A 22,389-nucleotide genomic window follows, 5' to 3' on the forward strand; every position below is an offset into this window, starting at 1 on the left:
CAGGCCTTAGTGCTAGCATCATGATCTTACCGTGTATGCACTCCAATGCTACACTTAATAGTAGTCCTTGAGAATATTAACCGCAGTGCTCATTAGCAGGTAGGGAATTTGAGTCTCAGCTGCTTTAAAAATTACTTTGAAAGTTTGTTTTATACTAGTTCTTGTCATGCAAATCTCAGAGCAGGGATCCCTCCCTCCCACCAGTGCCACAGAGCAAGCCAGGGTTTATACAGGATAGGAGCTGTGATGCTAAATTTGAGACCTAGTACATTCGTGGTCAATAACTGGTTATACGTCATAAAACTAAGATGTAAGGAAGAGATTCAGAAGTGAAAAAATGGAATTTATTAGGTTGTATGGCCTTTTTTTGTTAAAAATATTTTCAAATGCAATAATGGATCATTTCTACTTTTCCGATAAATCACAGATACAAAAGGCATAGTTAAAATATTTAAAAAGACTACACATTAAATCCATGTCATATACTGCTAAAAACATCCATATCAACTCGTGATCTTATAAGACGCTTGTGTTAGACTAAATAGCCCATGACTGGGGAGAGTTATTTTGCCCATCTTGTGGGTGAAGGGTCTCATAAATTTCAGCAATGTAGGAGGTATATCCTTGTTACTTCACTAATTAACAACCTCTTATAAACATTATTCATATCTATTTACATGGCAAAATGTCCGGAACTAAAACAGAGTGAACACTCTCCTGTTATACACTGTAAATACCAAATATTTATGCACAACTATGGAAGTAGTAATAATAATAGTTCTATATTTTAAAAAAAACTCATCTTCATGGAGTAAAGAATTACGCATTTTATATTATTACTTAAAAAAAAAAAACCCTAGCATTTAACCTGAGTACTGGTCTATAAAAAAAAGCAGTTTTTCATCTTAGTATAATTCTAAGTTATTATTCACAAACATAGAATACATTCTAGAATACGGTCACATCTTTTTGGCACTTGCAAAATTTTCAAACATTCATGAGAGGTAGAGCCAAAATGTTTAGTAACTGTCCATTGTAGCGGAAATGTGGTAATGATCTTCAGTTCTCAAAATGTATTTTAATTAATAAGGACAACAACATCGTCTTTGTTCCTGCCAGATAGTCAGGATGTCATCTTTGTTTCTTCCAGAGAACGTGCAAGGAATCTGGTTAAAGGAGGGGGGGAAAACTCAGTTAAAAACATATTGAAAAGTGACAACTACTACTACTAATAGTACAAACTGAAACTACAAGTCTAAATTTTTTTTTCCATGGCATAATAGAAATAGAAATACCAGTAAAGACATGAAATGTCAAGGGGAAAAAGAAAGGTTATTTTATAGAGTGAAGTGCATATGAGCAGTCTCCCACAGGGACATGACTGGATGTTAATCGCTACATAGATTCTTTTCATTTCTGTGTAAACACTTAACAGGTCTGCAATTCTCATTGCACAAGGACTACTCCTCTTTCCCCTATGTAATCCCGAGAGTCAGGATTTACAAGCCGGGGTGCATGCCATAGCTACCAAGAGCTCAGAGTATCATTTTTCTCATTGCTTTCACCTGTTTTAGGGCTTTTAGACTCCCTCCAAATTATTCTCTCTTTTCTAGAGGAAAAATGACAGACTGATGAAGCCCAAGATGGCCAGAGCTTTGGCAATTAAATAGGAAATTAAGACAGAGCACCTTCCAGCTAAGGATTTCAAAGCAGTTAACATTAATTGATTATGCCTTTAAATAAAAATGTACAAACATACATTAAAAGTTATTTCTGGTCTGCTATAAACTTTGTGATGATTGTTTTGGATTCAGTTATATCAATTTTTAAGGGAGTTTAAATAGGAACTATGCAACAGTCTCTAGGAGTATTTGTTAAGGATTTGCAGTGAGTGATTGTGGACAAGTGCCTTTCTTCAGTTCTCTCTTGGCTGAAGTAAATGAGATCACTCGCAAGCTTAAAGTTAAACAGTCTCTTAGTGCTCTGCTGGATCAGGCTCAGGCTGCTCAGCATTTTGCAGTGCGTTGCCTCTGAGCATATCACATCAGCACTCCATGCCTGACTGGTTTCCAGATGCAAGTCAGGCTGTTGGTATTGATATATAAAGCCCACAATGGCTTAAAGATTCTATACATCTTTGGCTGCATCTATCGTGGGCTTTTTTTAATTCAGCATTTTTCCTTTGTTACTAACTCTGGTTCATACCCAAGCAGCATTTAACCATGTCATCTCACCCTGCTCAGAATAGGTCTAGACAACATGGTGCTTAAATTGCTGGCTGCAAGTCCCTTGTCTACACTAGTAGTCCCTTGTCTACACCAATTGGTGGTGCTGGACAGTGGGAATTTTTTTTTGGCGGGGTGGGGGGAGGCGTGGAACAACAAAAACACTATCAAATAATACTTTAGAGTCAGCCTTATTTCCTTGAGGCTTGAGGTCAGCTCCATATGACCATCTATAGATTTGCAGTTCTCGGAGCTGGGGACAAAACATTCTCAGTAAAGGACCCCTGACTCCAGAATTCACTCCCCACTTCTTTGGTCCAGTAATGCCTCAGGCCTTCATCCTGTAATCTGCTGCACATGGAAAGAATTGCTGTGCCCTCCCAGAGATCCACTAATTTAAGTGGGGTTCTGTGCGGCACAGACCATCACCCACATGGACTGAATTGCAGGATCAGGGCTTGAGTTGCAAGGCTTAACTGCCCAAGGGTTTTTGGAGGGAGATGTCTGAGGAGTTACTGGCTGCATTAGCTAACATCGGTTTGCTGCTAGATGTCTCATGTATATGGGTTTTATTGTAGATGCACTTAGAGCTTTGTACTAGGCCCATCTTAAGTAAAAGAATACATATTATTGCTGCATTTGTAAACATTACAAAATAAAAAAGAAGACTTACTCAAGATCATAAAGAAAACAGCGACAGTTTTGTCTCACTTTCTTCCATAGCTGGCAGCTGCGCTTTGCAAAGAGCTTCTGTAAGTTCTGTTGTCTATAATATAAAATAAAAAGATTAAGTACAGACTTAAGAACGTCATAGTAGATCATAAAAATTGATGCAGCTGCTGAGTTCAAAACTGGAGAAAAGTAATTATGTGCTCTCCAACTCATCTCATTCTTTCCCACCTTTTTCTTTTCACCCGAGAAGTAGGGATATGCATATGCATTTATCTGCCCTAGCTGAGCAATCTACCACTAAGACAGCACCTAACAGACTCTACAAAATAGCATTGTCTTTCATGCAAAAAAATACAGTTATGATGTAAAAATAAAATTGTAGCAGGAGCGTGAAATTAATAGGTATAGGCTAGGGAGAAAAATAAATTTTCAGATGAGATTTGAAATGTGATGATGAGTACATAAGGCAAAGAGGTAGGGGAAGAGTTTCATTTACATCTAGAATAATAAAATAATCTCAATCATTATAATCCATCTATAACTGTCCCCCCAGCTGATAGCAGAAAATAACTAAAATTAAGAGAGAGCATAACCCAGCAGGGACAAACGTACACCTGCCAAAGGCTTATGTTGGATCCTTTAAAATCAAGCTTTAAATGGTATAAAGCCCAATTTAAAAACAGCCTCAGTGAACTCAGTTTCAAACCAAATTAGTTGGCCAGTGTAGATTAGATAAACCCTGTTAAATATGGTTTTTAAAAACTATTTTGAAACTAGATCGAAGTTTTCATCTTCATATTTGAAGACAGCTCATACTTCAAAGTTTAATATATCAATATTCTGTGTACAGAATCTTCCTAATAGGGCACACTGATAAGTTCTACTTTTGTGATAACTACATACAGATTATTTTCATGCACTTCCATTGAGACTTAATACATTATCTTTAATCTTGTAATGAAAGAACTAAAGAAATTAACCTATTAAAAATGAGTATTTATGCCTGTACCAGAACAGATCATATATACCACACATTAAATCTCTGATATCACCTTCCTCCCGGCAAATGATACGAAGCATAAGAAAAGGATGAGTTAAGATCAGAATTATGTTCATTATCTGCTGTCCTGCCACAACTTGCTCCAAAACAACAACTTCCTTCTCTGTGTTTAGACACATAAGCCAAATTCTGTCCTGATCATATGAAGACAGAGGGGTGCAAGACTGAGCCAAGTTTAGCTCAGACACTATCATAAATATCCAATCATTTTCCCATCGGTAAAGTGTTAAGAGTGCATTGTCTATGTCATATTACAAGCCAAACAAAAGGAAAAGAATGTTCACAGTAACTCTTCCCAACATTCTAAATCTAGCCATATGAAAGTGATAAATACCATATTAACACTGCTGCTGTTGGGACTGCAACAAGGGTTAATGTGGAGCAGCGTGCTAAGCTCCAGATCAGCAACCATCTGTCGAGACTCAGCCAGCAAACGCTGGAGCTTACTTGTTGGTGAACAGGAGTCCTAGAAGAAACAGAAATTGAACCAAAGTTATTAAATGATCATTTTAAAACATGTTCACTGATTGCAAATGTGAAGAATTACCACTGGGCATTATTTAAAAAAACAAAAAAAACCCTAACTTTGAAAATACATTGTACCATACAATGCCATTCCAGAATCTGTAATGGTTACAAATTTAAATGCTAACGTTTCCATTGAAAGGTCTGTGCAGGGTAACAGCTTGCATCTTGCTATGCATATACACATACACACTCCATTACTGTTAAAGACAGGTGCCAGTGACGAAACAAAAGCTAGTGTTTCAAATAGATGAAAAGGCAGCAAATTTCTTACTAGCTTCAATAAAGCAACTTGTCCTGGCAGCTGCTGAAAGGAGAGACAGCTGGTGGTAACTGAAAATGTGATCTTCCCCCATTTCTATACTTATAAACAAGCAGCATATCTCCAGATTTAGAGAGGCATGCTTAATTCTTAGGCCCAGATCCTAATCCTAGGCCTATTAGGTCTTCAGTTAGCCTAAATGACACCACAAAAGGTGCTGTGCTGGGTTATTGCTCATTTTCCTCACACAACGGGGTTCCCACAGACCCAAACGATACTGAAACAGAATGGTGGGTTGATGCCTAATAATGTAAAGAATGGGAATTTGGGGATATACCATATCAGAGAGGGACCAAGAGACAATTCATGCCTGCCCCAATAGTTTTAATGACTGATTTGAAGTCTCCTATGTGGGAATGGTGAACTAACCTCCTGCTCCTAGGATCAAACTTGAGTTGCAATCCTCATCAGATGGACAGAACAAAACCCACATAAGGTGCAAACAGAAATCTGCTCAACATTTCCTGCAATCTATAAATAAATCCAACCTGCACAACCCAAAAAGCAAACACAGATTGGCAACAAGTGGAATCAAGACAGTGCAAAAGCAGATTATAACCATGCAACAGCAATATTGTAATGACTAAGAAGAATACGAATAGAGAGATGGGAAGGAGGGAAGTTTCCAGTCAGCAAGCAGAACAAAGGAACAACCTCTGCCCATCAACCTCTAATAGTAACACCCAGTTAATCTCAGATCCCAAGATTTACTGGGATTGGGTAATGGTGACTAGCGCTATGCAAGCATGCTTGCTATTACCTGGTCCCCTGATGCAAAGGGGAGACCCTCTGGCTTTGCCCCCTATGCTGGCACCATTAATAAGGCCAGCATCATTTGCCCTGCATCATTTGCGACCTAAATACTGCAATATCATGCTAACTCATGGTGGGAAACTGGAAGTGAAATTAATTATTATTTTAAAATATTTTTAAAAGGCAAAGACATGACAAGCAAGTGAGATTTTTAAAGTGATTCCAGTTTTAATAATCTATAACTCAGTGTAAAAAAAATAAATCAGGTTTTTTAAACATGATTTGTGACTTGACTATACACTTTAAAACCCTTTTAAAAAGTCTAATTTACTTCATATATAGAAGGGAGACAGAATAAAAACCAGACTCTTTTGTGAAAGTAAATTCACTCTAACTTTAGCCATCCTAAAACTAAATGTACCACATTATGAAGCTAGATACTGACATAGTTGATAGTAGGACTGGTGCACTTATTTGCTGACTGAATCACTGATAAGTTATTGATCTCTGAAGGGAGGTCTGCATCGAAGAATTTCTCACATTTCTGGGGCCCATCTCTCTTCTGTGTGGACGTCAAACAACAGGGAGAGTCCGAGTAAAAGGAATTCAGATCCACACGTTCTTCACTGTCAATATAATTAAGATATTTTCTGAAACAATATCACCAGTAAATTCACTAAGAAAAGTCATAATACAATATAAATACACTTAGGCCTTGATCTAGCAAAGCAGTCAAGCACATGACTAACTAAGTTAATGACATTACTCTCTTAAAGTTATTTACATGCTTAAGTGCTTTGATGGATCCAGCCTTATTTTCTGAATACAAGAGAGGAATCCTGAAATACTTTCATGAAGAAGCGGATATACTACCATATGCTTAGCATGTTTACCTTAAACGACAGCACAAAAAGTATCAAGGTTCCTCAAAATATCTAAATGAAGGCAGCACCCCATGCTTTCATACTCTGACTCCACCTATTCCCTTATTGAAAACCTCCTTTAAACAAGTCTAAAAATGTAGCTTTAAATATTAAAGCAAAAATATTAAGAGTTTAAAAGTTATTTGCGCACTTTGGACATCACTGGTCAGCTTCCTCCCACCCTTCACTACACTAGATTTTTTTGGTGAGAGTGGGTAGGGGGGACAGAATTTAAATACTATTTCTCATAAAATTGTAACTACAGCTAAAACTCAACTGCCTGGATAGGGTTTCAGAGTGTGGAGCTAAAGGTGTATTGTTTCAGATGTCAGGAGGTAAACATCAGGCAGTGTAGGATCAGGCCTGACCTTTGGACACACACCCAACAGCATGCAAGACCTGTTCAGCCTAGGACTTCACATACAGCATTATCTCTTTATACCTTCAGCTTTCTCTGCTGAACTTTAGACCAGGTAGTATACTCAGAAGAGAGAAAATTCCAAAGTTGATATCGCTAATATTTTAATATGTATGTAAAGCTTTTTTATGCCAAAGGACTTCAACCTATACATAATTCCGCATACAAAAAAAAAAAAGATTAATTTAGGGTTCAGGTTGTTCAAGTATATTTCTTCACACCACCACATATTAAAAAAGCAATTGAATTGTAAGTTAAGGTAATAGTCACACCCAACACAATACCAGTGTCCAAGTACACTGACCCACTACTATCAGGATACTCAACCATACCATCACAAAGCCCTCTCTAGCACACTTTCTTTCAGTTCAACAATAGGAACTCCCAAAATATGCCCACGAAGGAACTGAATATTACACATTTTCTTTCTTTCTCTAATAAAAATTAATTTTACTTTCTACCCTTGATAAGAATATTGCTCAAGGATAGGGGGAAAACTACTTCAAGAAGATAAACATCTTGTCGCAATACACCACATGGAATCTATGCCAACCTCTCTGACTGCTCTGTAGTTTGACCAGCCACTTACTAATACTAATTAGATGTTTTACAAAAAATAATAAAAACTTCAGCCAACCAGAAATCAGTCTATTCACATATGGCAGCACAGGAAACGCACTGTACTAGTGCTCTAAATAGATGTTAGAGACACTGAACTGGGATAATTGCTAGAAAGCCAGCAAGTTGCAATGATTCTAAACAATAAATAGGATCACCTGCATCCTGTGGTCTGCTTACACAGAATGCCTAGTGTAGTCTGCAGCTTATTCACAGTTGTTTACATGTGTGTTCAGGGGTTTACTAGTAGTTTCTAGCTGTGCAACGACTTGTTTATTTCCAGCTGCTAAATGAATCAATTTCACTTTAATGGAGCTTTTTAAATGTTGTGTGTTATTTTTATTTTAAAAAGTTAAAAATTAAGAATTGACCATCTCTCAGCATGTTTTCCTATGATCCTCCCTCTCTAATAAGCAAAAGCACCTTTTTGGACACATTTCTGCATCTATAGGGAATTACCAAATACCAAATGCATTTTTACATGCAACCCGACATTCATTAAGGACCACCATTAAGCACCACACTTTACAGGGCCAATACAGACAGTCCCTATCCCAAGGAATTTACAATCTAAAAAAGACGCTTTGGAAGGCACAAAGGAAGAGGTTCTCAGAACTGTTTTGTTTAATTTTAGTTACCCACTTATAAAATGGTACGGTCCAGAGTGCATTTGATTGACATGCACTAACATTTGTGAGCCTTTAGGAGGGATATGAATGAGGAGAAGTTGAGGGCCTACCACTCTTGGTTTAGGAGGTCACGCCACACAGTGATCCAGCTTTGAAGACAACAGAGTGCGGAATGGAAAAAGGAAATGAACAGGCTTGAATTTGGCATGAGTGGTTTGGTTCAAGATACAAATGGGCCTTGTTCAAACCAAATGGAGTGCAGGCCAGCAACACTACAGTGATCAGCCAGTTTCGTGCTCCAACTTCAAAAATATAACCCACATTCACGTCCATTAAACAAAATGCAGCAACTGTTAGTACAACAGAAAGAGTCACTGTAGTATATAAAATAGAGATTATGCCATCAATATAAAATTTCACAATCTCTCGTGATAAAATATGGCAATTCATCAACTGAGTTAAGATCCCTCGACAGTTATTACAAAAACGGCAATGACTCATGCCAAAATGTCAGATGGACTGACAAGGGAAGCACCCTCCTTTGCCGACTGAATACCCAATTAAGCTATCACCAAGAGACTACAGAATCAAGAGTCAAGCCCTGGATAAGAGTGCAAACCCTAACAAAGAGCCCAAGCAACAGTAAATTCACACTGAGCGGGTTTGTGGTGGCAAAAGGTACCTTCAACCTCCCCTCATCCAAGGAGCGAATAAGCATTTAGTGCAGATTCCAAAAGAGGATAGCACTGGCTGGGAAATGGATGTGGCCAGGACAGCACATCTTCCATCAGTTGGGCTCCTATGAAGGAAAATCCTCACAGGAGGCAACAGTAGAAGCACCTCACAGAGCAAATCCCATGCAAGGTAGAGTGGCCTTCACTGGCAGAAGGAAGTGACATCTACTCTTCCCTGCACTACCAAGGTTGAATGTTCCCAAGTGAGACTTTTGGGGGGCAGAGGCAAAGTGATTAAGTTAACAAAGTTTATAACTAATTCTCAAACAGGAATTCACTGGAATGGGAGTGTAGGGTTTCTAGGAAAGGGTGCAAGGTTTTTGGGATGGGTGGGATGGAGGAGGTAGAAGAAAGGGGAGTAGAGGGGGAGAGATGATTTATGGACAGTACAAAGTAACTCTAACCAAATGAAAAAGCTGGTTTACAAGTGCAAAAACTAAGCTATGTGGGAATGCTCTGGAACAGCATTCCATTTCAAACGGATGCCTATTCATCAAGCTTTTGTCCCTGAACGGAGATGGACTTATACAACTTTTGTTGTTGTATTGTTTTAAACAAACAAGGAAGAGACAGTACTTTAAACATGCCCCTACATAAAGTTCATATAATTGGATGTTGGAATATAGTCTCTGGGCAAGATCCTCAACTAGTGTAAATCAGTGTAAATCTATTGCAATCAATTGTGCTAGCTAATTTGCACCAGCTGAAGAAATGGGCCTCTTCTGTGTCTAGTGGAGAGCTAAGTGGGAACAGGGATGAATTCTTTGTAAAGTGATCCAAAGGATTACGTCCTTGTATAATAATGTTGATAACTGAAAAAAATTAAGCAATCTAGGAGGGAAACTGAAGCGAAGTGCTCTTCAGTGAACAGCTGCTGTCATGGTACATCCATCAGAATAGTCAGAGCTTTGAATTTCCTTGCCTATTGTCAGCATAACACTACATACATAAATGTTTCCTTAGGGGGCTCCCAAAGCCTGCAAAATATACCAGTATTTCTTTAAAACTTCTTAATATGCAGAAACTCATTCTCCATCCCACTTGCCTCTACATAATTATAGCTGTATCTATAGATTTGGGTTTTCAAATGTAACAATACATAACCTTTTTAAGCTGGTACTTTTTATTCCATGTGCAGTCTTGAGACAGTTGCAAATTGCTCTGCACCACACATTTCCATCTCCTTCTATGGGTCTGAAAATCTGCATCCATTCCAGATCTGTTAGTGGCTTATAACATGCAGCTTTATCTATGATGGAGTTAAGAGTACAGAAGCCAGATTCATCTATGGGAAGCGTACCAGGAGACGCTCTGCTTTTTCGGTCACATGAAATTCCCACTGTCTCTGTCTGATCATTACATTCAATATCAGTTCTGTCAGACTGCTTTGACCCAGGATGCCAGCAATTCAATGAATCTAAATGAGGACTGAAGTTGAGCCAATGCTCGTGTATAGGTAAAGATGCTCTGAAGTTTTGTTGGTCTCTGCTTAGAAATACATCTTGTGAAGTTTGAGATGTTTCCCTGCCTTCCACAGACCTCATACTGTTTCTATCAGATACAGTTCTGCTGTCTAGTTCATCTGTGCTTACTGAAGCATTCTGCTTTTCATCTTCCATAAACAAAGTCTTTTGTCCATGTGATAAACCTTTACAGATTTTCTGAAGCTGATTTAAGTGAGCCAAGGTACTTTCCTCCATGTCTGACACATTAATTAGCTGGCTATTCTTTGCTTCACACATATTACAGATTTTTTTTAGACTGCATTTCTGAGTTTGCGTAGTCCCATATTCCTTAGGTATCTTCTGAGTGCCTTCACTGCTAACTGTGTCTTTTTCGTTGCTACTTTCAAGGTCTGATAATACCAAACCGATACTACAATGGCATGATAAAGAACTCTAGTTATAAATATTGCATTTAATATTTGAATTGTATTTGGTAATAAACCATACTTTGTAGGATTGTGGCTTCATCCTGTGCTAGATGTGCGATACAAAGGCAAAGAGCTGTGCCCACACAGAACCCCACTGACACACAGAAGGGGCTATCAATCCATGCATTGTACATTGCAGAATCAGGAACAGAGAGTCTTTTTATATTTTACCCATATTATATACTGTAGGAATTCTACTTGAATCTATAAATTGTGCTCTGGTTTTCCAGACTGAAAACAAAAGCCATTTGAATTTTTAAAAATTAGACACTATATTAATAGGCCAGTTTCATGATGCTCCATATCTCCAGACCGCTCTTTAGCAGTTTCACAAAAGAGAGAGAAATGGACACCAACGTATCAGTCTAAGGATTGAATTCATGCTGGGAAACAAGGAAAGTTTAATCTAGGACAGTGGTCAACAAAAATTTTTCATCCGTGGACCCCTGAAAAAATTTCAAATGGAGGTGCCAGACCCCTTTGAAAAATCTTAGATATAGTCTGCAGACCCCCGGGGGTCTGCAGACCACAGGTTGAGAACCACTGCTAACATTCAATATAAATAAAAAATATTAAAGGTGAGAGAAAATATAAGCTTTATACTGTACATGTAACCACATGTACAAACGACAGGCATTAGGAATAAAAGTCATTTGGTGTAAAAAAAATAGTTGTTTGAATTCTACACCGTTTTTGAGGAAAAGCATGCAGCTAAAAGTATGTGGCTAAGAATAGCGTAAGGTACATCCACTAGAAGAATACTCATCTAAAGTGCTCCCAGTTACTTTTTTGTAGGCACAGTAACTTAATGTTGACTAATTAAAAATAAAAACAAAAAAACAAGGAAGCCCCAGAAGCCTGACAGGCACTTAATCTGAAACACTAGTAGGGATCAAATTCATTAAAGAAATGTTACAAGGTAGAATGATTAAGCAGGCATAAAGAGATAGTATGAATAATAGTAATTTTTACTATGGCTTATTTTACTAGAAACGTTTATGACTAGATTTGTTATGTTTACTCTAATTTGATTTTATAAAATTTTATTTCTTACACAGTAGTAGTAGTTGTCTGACTCAGCCGATGCTCTAGTCTGTGACTAACATACACTATGTCTCTTGACCACATAACCGAAAACTACATGAGAACAGTATTGCATATTTGTGGCTCACAGGCCAGAGGTGTCATATTTTAATGTATAAAAGTGTTGAAGTATTATACATTTTTTTAGAATACTAAATGTGTCATACATGATTGATTCTCTCCTTAAACAATTATGAAAGCCACATCACCAAGCTTACTTTATTTCGTGTGCCTCCCCCTTGTGTTTCTGCCACAATTCTTGAGAACTCTCCAAGTTGAAATGAAGAAATTGCAGATCATGCTGCTGTTTTACATAGATCTACTTCCAGACAGTGATAAAACAGTTAGTGAAACGCTGAAGAACAAGGAATATTATGCCATCTTACTTTAATATACTGCTTTTCATCTCAAAAGATCTCCAGAGCATTTTACAATCCAACACTGATATTCAAAACAGAAAAAAAAAAGTGTGTGATCCTGCATTTCCAATGGAAGTTTGGGGGGAATGGGAATGTAAGATTTGGTTCTACCTAGGAATTACTTTAAACCCTATTAAAAATGCAGCCATCCCTGATTGAAAAAAAAAAACAGTAGCTGCTTAGCAAAATAGGACAATACCACACAACACTGTAAGGCAAGAATTAATACTATCTGGAAATTTTATAGACAGAATAAAAGTTATCAGAGTTGGATTATGGTCAAAACACACACAGACTAAACACTGCTACACTTACAAAAAGTGCCATGTGATCATTTAAAGATTCCAAGTCATCAGGACATTGGCTTTAACTCTCTTCTGAAAAAGGACAGCACATCTAGCACAGTGCCCCTTAATACCAAGTGAATTCACTTCAGTCGTAAAGGATCTGATTTTCCAAGGTGTAGAACACTCACAGCTCCCATTTGCTTTAATAGGAACTGTGGGTGCTCAGAAAACAAGGCCCAAAATTTTTACAATTTAATTCCACAGATAATGACAAGTTATTCTGAAAATGTATCTTATTAAATACCAAAGCAATGCATATTTGGTAAAGTTGTTTATTTTAATTCATGGTCATTTTCCCCCCTAGACTTAGGCCCCAATTCTGCAAAAACTCATGCATGTGCTTAACTTTACACTGGGAAGGTGGGACTCCTCCCACTGGGTGAAGCTGAGCACAGGCCTAAGTCTGTGTGGGTATGGAACTTATTTGTCACAACACCAAACATTTTGACATAAATCAGTGCTCTAACCTTTACTTACTATAATCAGTATGTAAAAAATAGGGATTTATACCATAGGTTGCTAGTCATAAGCAGCTCAAGATCTACAGTGGGTCCATGATTTAGCAATAGTGAACAAAATTTATTACTTAATTGAACTGTTAATTCTATTTATTTGTATATAGTTCTATATAGACAAATGTTATTACTGAAAACTGCCTTCATAAACACAGAAAAGAAATGCAATGAGGATCATACCTGCCGCAAATTGGACAGTTCTGTGTTGGTCCGGACTTGTTTAGACTTGGCAGATTGAAGAAGCTGATCTTGTCTATTTGCTTTCTCAACTGTTTTAAAACAATTATTTTCCCCATAGAAATCAAAGTGCAAAACGAAATACACACAAGAGAGAATGTCATAAAAAGTAATATTAACCTAAAAAGTCTCAAGATCAACACAATGCTTTTTCATGAACAAGACAGAAACCTCTTTCTATAACTCATGGGCCAACTAAATAAAACATTCAGGTATGGTTTTTCACCTCAACATGCACCCAACTTTTAGCAATATTTTTAAAATACATTTCATATTACCATCACTCACTGGCTTATCTTTGTTGTTATATTTTTAAGATTCCTTTATGAAAAAGCAAACTCAGAAATAAATTCCAACTTTGTGTCTGTGTGGGGGAAACAGCTGCAAGTATGGTTTTAAACACATGAGGGGTCAATGCTTGGTGCAGATGAGATGGGGGAGGTCACTGGCTTAAAGCTCCCCGCAACAGGGAACAGAATCTCTTATTTAGTCTTTTCAACCTCCATTGTACATTTTGAAGTATGGAAGAGCAGCAATTTGCCATTCTCTTAGTACTATTTTGCTGCAGTAACAGCAATATCTACACACAAATGCAAAGTGCACATGCCAAGACATACACTCACTCCTTTTTGCTATTCAGGTCTTCATGTTAGGGCATTTTAAACCAAGAGAGTTCATTATGGGAGAATAGCAGCCAAATGAACACTCTCCCTCCTTTCCAACATTTGCTTACTGCTAATGGGAGAAGCTGAAGGCATTCAGCACCTCACAAGCTCAGCCTCAGCCATGTTGCAGACTCTTGTCTTTTTATTAGTTCTAGGTTTAAGAGTCATTTTTTTGTTTTTAATTGTTTCACCATTTTCTATGCAGTGGTGAAAGAAGGGGAAAAATGTCACTCATGTTTATCTATATTACTAATACATTATATCAGAGGTTCTCAAACACTAACACAGAGACTGACCCCTGTACCACCTATCCCTCCCATTCACAATCCAAATAACCACCTTCCCTCCCATTCATGCTCACATAAGATCCCTGTGGCAACTACATAAATTGATTTAGTAGAAAAGCAATACTATGAATATACTTTTAGCTTCTTTTAATATAATTTAACAGGGGCCAATAAAGGGAAGGATACAATGAGATAGCTCTCTCTAGACCACCAGCAAGTGTTGCAAAGACCACAATCTGAAAACCTCTGGCCCATCAAGAATTGGGCACTAAAGCCCTTCACTCACCATTAAGTACGAGCTCATTCTTCAGGTAGTTGTTTTCTTGTTTGAGGCGTATGATTTCTTCCCGCTGTTCATTATTTTCTTTTGTCTTTTCACTGAGGTCATCTTAAAATAAAGTGTGTTCTTGAGTGAAAGGTATACACTCAGATTTACAGTGGAGGAGATGTCAGTTATATTACTTACCTTTTAATTTATTCATTTCAAATGTTAGTTGTTTCAATCTCAGTTTGAAATCCTGCTTTTCTTTATTGATACTGGATTCCCCCATCTTAGCTGCACGCAATGCACTTTCCAACTTTTTAAATTTAGACGTAAATTCAGTAATGTGATTGGTTGCTTCAAGTATATCTTTGTCCTACAAAAAATAAGAAAATAAAACATACTTAAATATTTTTTCTTTTATCTTCTTTTCTAGGTCTTCTCATTTTGCCTGGTAGATGCTGATGCAATAGTGAAAGCTTCCCACTCTACTAACAGTCTCAAGCTGAATTGAAGACGACTTGCTCTGAACTCTGGACAATCAGAAATGTGTTTACAGAAGTCCACTATACTTTCTGAATACATAGGTTTCTGGTTTGTTGAAGATTTTTCCACTTTCAGTCAAGTCAACCATCCAGCAATCTGATCACACCACATTAGGTAATGGCATTGGAGTTTTGTTCAGATACTTTGGCATGCAGTGAGAAGATGATAGATGTTACCTTTAGCTTTAGCATCGTAATGAGTTCCTGTTCTCTAGCTTGTAACTGGCCTATTTTAGCAGACAGCTCCAACACTGAACAGTTGAGACTTTGATTTTTCTCCTAATAAATAGGAAGGAAAAAAGTATCAACTAGTGACTAGTTACACTGTTACTAAATAAACTTTCAGTAATTCAACATCAAAGGGCTCTTTCTTCTGATAAATATATCTACAACTTTAAATAAATGTCAAGAGGGAGGCAACATAGTTTAGAGAGTAGAAACTGGAGCTTGAGAGCCAGTTGTTCCTAAATTCTAATCCTGGTTGTCCTCCAGTTTACACTCTTACTTTTGACAAGTCATATCTCCTCTCTGTGCATTAGATTATCCATCTGTAAAATGAGGAGGGGTGGTGAAAGAATTTATAAATGGCTTTGAAGACATAAATCACTATTTAAATAGCAACAAGTTTCGGAAGGATAAAATAGGACTCTTTTAAAAAAAAATCTTAATACCATTAACAGCTCACTTTGTTTTTGTTCTTACCTTTAAAAAAAAAAAAGAATTAACAGCAAGGTTCAGAAATTCCTAAGTATTGAAACACCAAGTTTGGGAAACACTATTCCAAAGAGTTCTAGATCAAGGAAGGGAACAGAGAATGAGGGGATAAAACAAGAGACAGCAGAGGCAGCTCTACATTGTTCAGCTAGTATATATCAGAGCTAAACTTATGGATATCCCATTCTGTATTATAGTCTATTGGTTAGAACAGGGCATTAGGAGTTAGAACTCCTGGGTACTATTCCCAGCTCTTTCATATGATCACAGCCAAGTCTCTGACCCAATCCGTGCCTCTGCTTATCCAGCTGTAAAATGGTTATGCTACCACCTACCAGCCTTATAGAGCTTGTGTGACACTTAATGTTTAAAAGATCATCAGGTAAGAGAGGATATAGAAAATGCAAAGTATTACTGAACTATATTGTAATCGTATTTTTAAATTGTGTTTTAGATAGATAAAGTTATAATTGCCAAATGAACAAAAAGACATTAAAAAAATCTGCAGTTTTAATTACTTACATATCTTTAAACTGATGACAAGACTTTATAATTCATGATAGCAAGTTAAATTTATAGCAATGGCTTTCTAAAACTGTTCATAATAAAATGGCAAGTACTGCAGTTGGTCAGTTTAATAGCTGCAGTTTTGGCATCCCCTCACTGGTAAGTGGCGCTCCCCAGAAACCAATCAAATAGAGACCGCAATCACAAAACCTTGTTAGACTAATACCTTAACCTAGTGTTATTTGACCCAAAGACAAGAACAACATAGAAGCCTAAATCTGCAGTCCTTATATACAGAAAATACCTGCAGACTTCAGTGGGAGTTGCATGAACACAACCAATACCTACCTCCAGGGCCTGACAATGAAGAGTTGTATCTGTTGCTTTTTGAGACAGCTCCTGAAGCTTCTGTTGAGTATTTTCAAGTGTTGTCCTACGATCATTCTGCTGAGATTCTAAGAGCTTTAATCTTTGTGTTAGTGTTCTTATCATCTCATTTCTTTTGTGTAGTTCATCTGAGGAAAGAAATCAGGTATCTAATGTGAGCAAATAGTTTAAATGATGTTTCGCATACCATCTTTTAAAAAGCAGAAGTACTTTAACACAGCATTTTAAAGTACAAAAAACATTAAATTTCTAGAAATGGATGCACAGTGGCATAATTCTGAAGTAGACGTATTGATTTTTACCTGACATACTTCCTCCCTACTTAATTGTACATTTTTGAGTTTGCAGAGAGAGTTATCAATATGTATTTTATATAAATTCTACACAGGTTAAAAGGTTATAATAATGAAGTAAATTTACAGTCCTTAAAACAAAAAATTATAACTGTTTTCAGGTAATAGTTTCTTTCAGAAGTGCAAAGGATCTTGCTGCTTTCAGAGTTTCTATAACAAATCATCTTTCAATAAGCTCTAAAGAGATCCTTCCCTCCATGACATTCTAGTATTTCTATGGTAATCTAAGACACATGGAATATTCATTCTGTTGTGAGATACCATTTAAACATGGCTGAGGGGACAGATCACCCAAAGTCTCATTCTGATTGGCTGGCAGTGCCTTCCTGATAATGTCACAGCTGTGCACTAATTCCTGATGGTACAGAGCTAAAATCTCATTGTTAAAATAACGCAAAAATCCCTACACCCTTAATGTTCAGAGAATGTAGAGGAAAAAGTTAGTGAGGAAAGAGGTAAAAAATAAGTACCCTGTGGGGCTGACAGAAGAAGACACACCATTGAGCATAAGGGGACAGCAAAGGGATGAACAACAAAAAGTGACAGTCACGATTTAAGGGGCACCCCAACCAGATTGACCTTTCAGTAGCAGGTTGTGACTTGAAAATTAAACTCCACAATACTCAATAGACTAAATTATTTTTATAATCAGGTTAAAAGTGGCTGTTAGATTATAAGGATATCATAGGAAGAGCAGCTAGATTTCTGTGGGACAGAAAGGGAGATGGTAAAATCCAAATAATCCAGGGAATGTTTAAAAAACCAAGAGAGGTTCAGAAAAAAAAAAAAAAAACAATCCCAAATAGCCAAGTTAAGGACACCCTGCTATAGTTTATTGCTACATTAAAACAACACTCCTAAGATATGATTTACAACATTATGTGCTTTTTCCTACATATTTTATGATGCAATTTTTTTAAATGATACTTTTCATTAGTAAGGATTCATGGAATCAGCATGTGGTTTGAGAAGGAAAAGATCATGAAATTATCAGGTCCATCTCCTTCCAATCAATAATCAGACCATTTTAGTACCACTGAGGAAGTTGTTGTCTCTGAAAGAATACTGACAACTACTTTTGGAAAGATGGGAAAAAAAAATCAAAATCAAAAACATCCTTTACATGCTGTAACATTATTACACACAGAGGGGGCTCTGCAAGGGCACAAACATCTACCCATAAGAATCTGCTGACAGGACCAGGGCCTTACATTGTACAGTACTTACTTTCTAGCCTGCTGCATCGTTCTGCCAGAGTCAGTATTTTTTGTCGATCATCTTCCCAGGCTAGTAGCTGTCTCTGATGCACTGCAACCATGTCATTGAGCTCCTTATCACGATCTTTCAGTTCTGCTATTAACAGCTGGAGTTCTTTCCTCTGTTTCTGAATGGTGCTGCTCTCAAGGTCTGTGCGACGATTCTACAGAAAGAAACTGCTCCATCATATACAAGCAACAAGAAATTAATCACAAAACTATCTAATTAACATGTTATGTCATTATATAATGCTGTGAGGTGGCTACTTGTATTTTTAAAACAAACATTTCAATAAGCCATTTAAAATCACCAAAAATAAACCCAAGGAGAGCACTAGAGTCTTCCTAAATTTCAATATAAAAATTAGAAAGAAATTGCATTTTTATAGCTCAATTAAAGCCTACTCTTAAAGTTAAATAGTAATTTACTTTTAATAACCAAATTCCAACATTAAAAGAAGAATCGATAATGTGGCAATAATCACCCGCTAATTAGTTAGCATCTTTAAATTTAATCTAAAATTAAACATCTTTTCACATCTGAAATCAGATAATCCGAGATTTCTTGTTTACCCTTTGATAAATACACAAATAGTTTAGCATTTTGGGGTGAGTATTCAAACCTTATTTCTTTTATTTGGTTACACTGACATTTATTAACTCTTGATAACTATCTGATGAAGAATAAAGTAACTTAAAAAAACAGTTCAGCCTCTGATACCACCTCAGGCCTCAATCCTGCAAACATTTACACACACGCTTAATTTTATTCCTGGTAGTAAAATTAAGGATATCTCCTTGAAGAAATTATACAAAAATTGTAAGTGTCTGTAAGACCAGGGCCTAAATCTACACAACAATCCCCAGAGATATTCAGCTTGCTGTACCGTTACAGGTTTCCAGGATTCTACTAACATTAAATTAGAGCAGATTACAATGTTTCTTTTTACAAAGATGTATAAAGTAGGAGAGCATGCTTTATTCTATTCTCCATCTTACTTTGACGTACGACTTGAAGAAAAGCTAATACCTAGCAGTTTTGATTGAAGCTCTCTGCACTTCAATGAATGCTTTCCTGTTAAACAAACTATATATGCTACGTTTCAGAGTAGCACCCGTGTTAGTCTCTATTCGCAAAAAGAAAAGGAGTACTTGTGGCACCTTAGAGACTAACCAATTTATTTGAGCATAAGCTTTTGTGAGCTACAGCTCACTCCATAGGATGCATAAAGTGGAAAATGCAGTGAGGATGTTTTATACACACAGACCATGAAAAAATGGGTCCTTATCACTCCAAAAGGTTCTCTCTCCCCCCACCCTCCTGCTGGTAATAGCTTATCTAAAGTGATCACACTCACTCGCCATTTCCAGCATCTTGATTATCATACACATTGTAAGGAGAGTGATCACTTCATTTTCCACTTTATGCATCCAATGGAGTGAGCTGTAGCTCACAAAAGCTTATGCTCAAATAAATTGGTTAGTCTCTAAGGTGCCACAAGTCCTCCTTTTCTTTTTGTATATATGCTACATATTTAAAGTGTTGTTTGCATGGTTTTTTTTACCTGGGGTGAAGCTGAGAGAGGTAATGATGAATTCATAGGTATTCTGTGATCAGGTGTTCACCACTTACTAATGGGTCTGGATAAATATTTTCTACAATTTTAAGTTTCAGTTTGAAGCGTTGTAGGTCTTGGTGGGCAGGTATGTTTGTACAATGAGGTCGCTAAAAGAGTTTAAAAAGTACATCAATGAATACTGGTATAAGCATACTCTGAAGTCATCCAGTGAAACAGAGGAAACATAAAAGAGGCTCCTCTTGTTTTTGCTGATACAGACTAACAGCTACCGCTCTGAAACCTGTCACTAGGTAAGAGACGTCTGTTTACGGGCTGCCAATGAATTCTGTCCTGTAACACAGGGACTCTTAACCCTCTCCGCACCCAGGGGGGCAACTTCCCGTCCCTGGCACCACTTCCCTGCCGGTAGTTTGCCAGGCCTCCATTCTCCTCTCTAAATCACACTTCAAGGTCTAGAACCCCAGCCTCCCCTCAGGGGCAGCGGGACTGAAGGGGCCACTCGCCGCCCCCCTCCCCCGGCACTAAGGGCTCAGCCCCAGAGCTGGGGGTGCCAGGCGGTCTGAGGGGAAACGCTCCCCCGGGGGCTCAGGCCAAGCTCGCGCTGCCGCCTCCCACAGGCCGATGGGAGCCGCCTGGCAGTCCCGCGGCAGCGCTTCCGTCCCAAGTCGCCCTCAGGGCTGCTCCTCAGGCGCGGGGAGGCCCGGGCGCCCCCTGGCCGCGCCGGAGCCCGGTTTGGAAACCCGCGCCCGCCGCCGAGCTCCGTGCGGTCGGAGGGACCCTGCGGCTGGGCTGGGCTCCAGAGCCTGTAGCCCGTTATCCGAGGGAACCGCTGGGAGCTCAGCCCCATCCCCGAGAGGCGCCCCCGTTCGGAGGCTGCTGGGCAGGGTCGCCACCTTGCTGGGAAAGCATCGGGGACACCTGGCGAGTTTTATACCATGTCGGTGTCCGCGCTGTGCAGCCGCTCCAGTCCTGAGCTCTCCAGTTTAGGGCCCCGCCCCAGCCGATCGGAAACCCTAATCCCGCTCCCCGCCGGCTCTAGTTCCACAGCCGGGTCGTGCCGTGTTTTGCAGCTCCTGGCTGCACTCCATCGTCAGCTGAAGCACACAAAGCCGCAGACCTCAACCGACGTGTGGTCTCCCATCCAGCGGCTGAATCCCCCGCGATCCCGCTTAGCTTAACTGATGCCTCCATCGCAGCTCTCCCGCCTCAGCCGGCCCACAGACCCCTCCCTCCGGCCTCCATTAGCCCCACCTATCGGGTTGCGTCACTCGGCTCACGCGCTGGACCTGTTACCTGGAGCAGTTCGAATGCCGCGCGAGCGGTTAAAGCCGTTGGGTCGCGAGCAAGCGCCACCTTCTCCGCGCCAGCTCGGGGCGGGAGGGTTTCGGAACTCCGGCTCCACGGCTTGGGGCGGTGCCCGGCGAAGGAGCGCTGAAGGGGGGCGGGGCCAGGGTACGGCCGCCCCCTGCCGGCCACTTTTCCAGCCCCCCTCAATAGGCGTTAATTGCCCGGCCGGCGACCGCCCCTTGGCTCGGCAGCTACTGGGGGTGAGGCGCGTGAGCTGGGGGTGCAGCTCTCCCCCTTTCGGGGGCACGCAGACTCTTTTGCCCTGGAGAACGGGAACGGAGTGGGTTAGTTACTCCATTTCTGCCCTTCGTTAGTGCGGAGGGGGGAGAGAGTGTTGAAATATCTGGTTTTTGCACAGCTTGAAGAGGAAGTGTATTTAGTTTTTAGAAGTACTGTATAAGTGGCTACTTATGTGCACTTATAAGTACTTGTGTGCACTCTAAGTGCACTTCATTTTATCTAATTTTATGATTACATGAAACTTGTCATGATAAAATTATTGTACTTTAATACACTTTAGGGATTTAGAACGATTGAGCTTTTCTGCTGTCATGCAGTAGTGTAATAGGTGAAATTACAGAAAACATATATGCTTGAAACTGAATTCATAAGACATATCTAACAAAACCTGGCACGTATATGCAGGTGCCACAAGAAGGGGTGTTTCTATGAAGGTGACTAATATCCTGAACATCTTAAGGCAGTTGTTGCTTGTCAGATACAGGGCATAAGATTAATTAAAACAATCAGTTTATATGCTATGATGACTGAAGTTAGGTGTATTTAAAACCACTTTATCAGAGAAGCTTTAGCTGCTACTGTATATATATTGCAAGTCATCACAGTAGCACCCCTTTATTAAAAATTTGAACATAACAGTTGCAAAGAGAAATTTCGTAATACTCAAGTACCAACATCAATTCTGGCCCATCGATTTACAGACTACCTATGCTAAAACATTTAGCAGGAAAAGTCTTTGGTATGAAGTTACTTAGTTATTTGTCACAAAGGTGTGGCTACAATCAGATGAAACAATATCTTTCAACATCAATATAATGCCTACATTGAAGAAA

General features: G+C 38.8%; 1 protein-coding gene across 5 annotated transcripts; it reads right to left on the reverse strand.

The window, feature by feature from the left end:
* Window positions 1–322: 322 nt before the first annotated feature.
* Window positions 323–21,366, reverse strand: CCDC62 (coiled-coil domain containing 62). 5 transcript variants are annotated; one of them, XM_077834738.1, is made up of 13 exons: window positions 21,263–21,366; window positions 19,955–20,115; window positions 18,361–18,553; window positions 16,742–16,908; window positions 15,350–15,451; window positions 14,832–15,003; window positions 14,652–14,753; window positions 13,357–13,445; window positions 12,114–12,214; window positions 6,003–6,183; window positions 4,292–4,423; window positions 2,899–2,991; window positions 323–1,166 (listed from the first exon to the last, which is right to left on the reverse strand). In XM_077834738.1, exons 2-12 carry the CDS (start codon window positions 19,988–19,990, stop codon window positions 2,905–2,907), a joined length of 1,362 nt encoding a protein of 453 aa, XP_077690864.1. In that variant the 5' UTR covers window positions 19,991–20,115; window positions 21,263–21,366; the 3' UTR covers window positions 323–1,166; window positions 2,899–2,904. The 5 variants fall into 5 exon arrangements, with proteins under 5 accessions (XP_077690864.1, XP_077690861.1, XP_077690866.1 ...); XM_077834735.1 differs by having other exon boundaries at window positions 6,003–6,207; XM_077834740.1 differs by having other exon boundaries at window positions 6,003–6,207; window positions 18,361–18,566.
* Window positions 21,367–22,389: the final 1,023 nt, after the last annotated feature.

This window comes from Eretmochelys imbricata, chromosome 15, assembly GCF_965152235.1.
Source record: "Eretmochelys imbricata isolate rEreImb1 chromosome 15, rEreImb1.hap1, whole genome shotgun sequence".
NCBI classification, from domain to species: domain Eukaryota; kingdom Metazoa; phylum Chordata; order Testudines; family Cheloniidae; genus Eretmochelys; species Eretmochelys imbricata.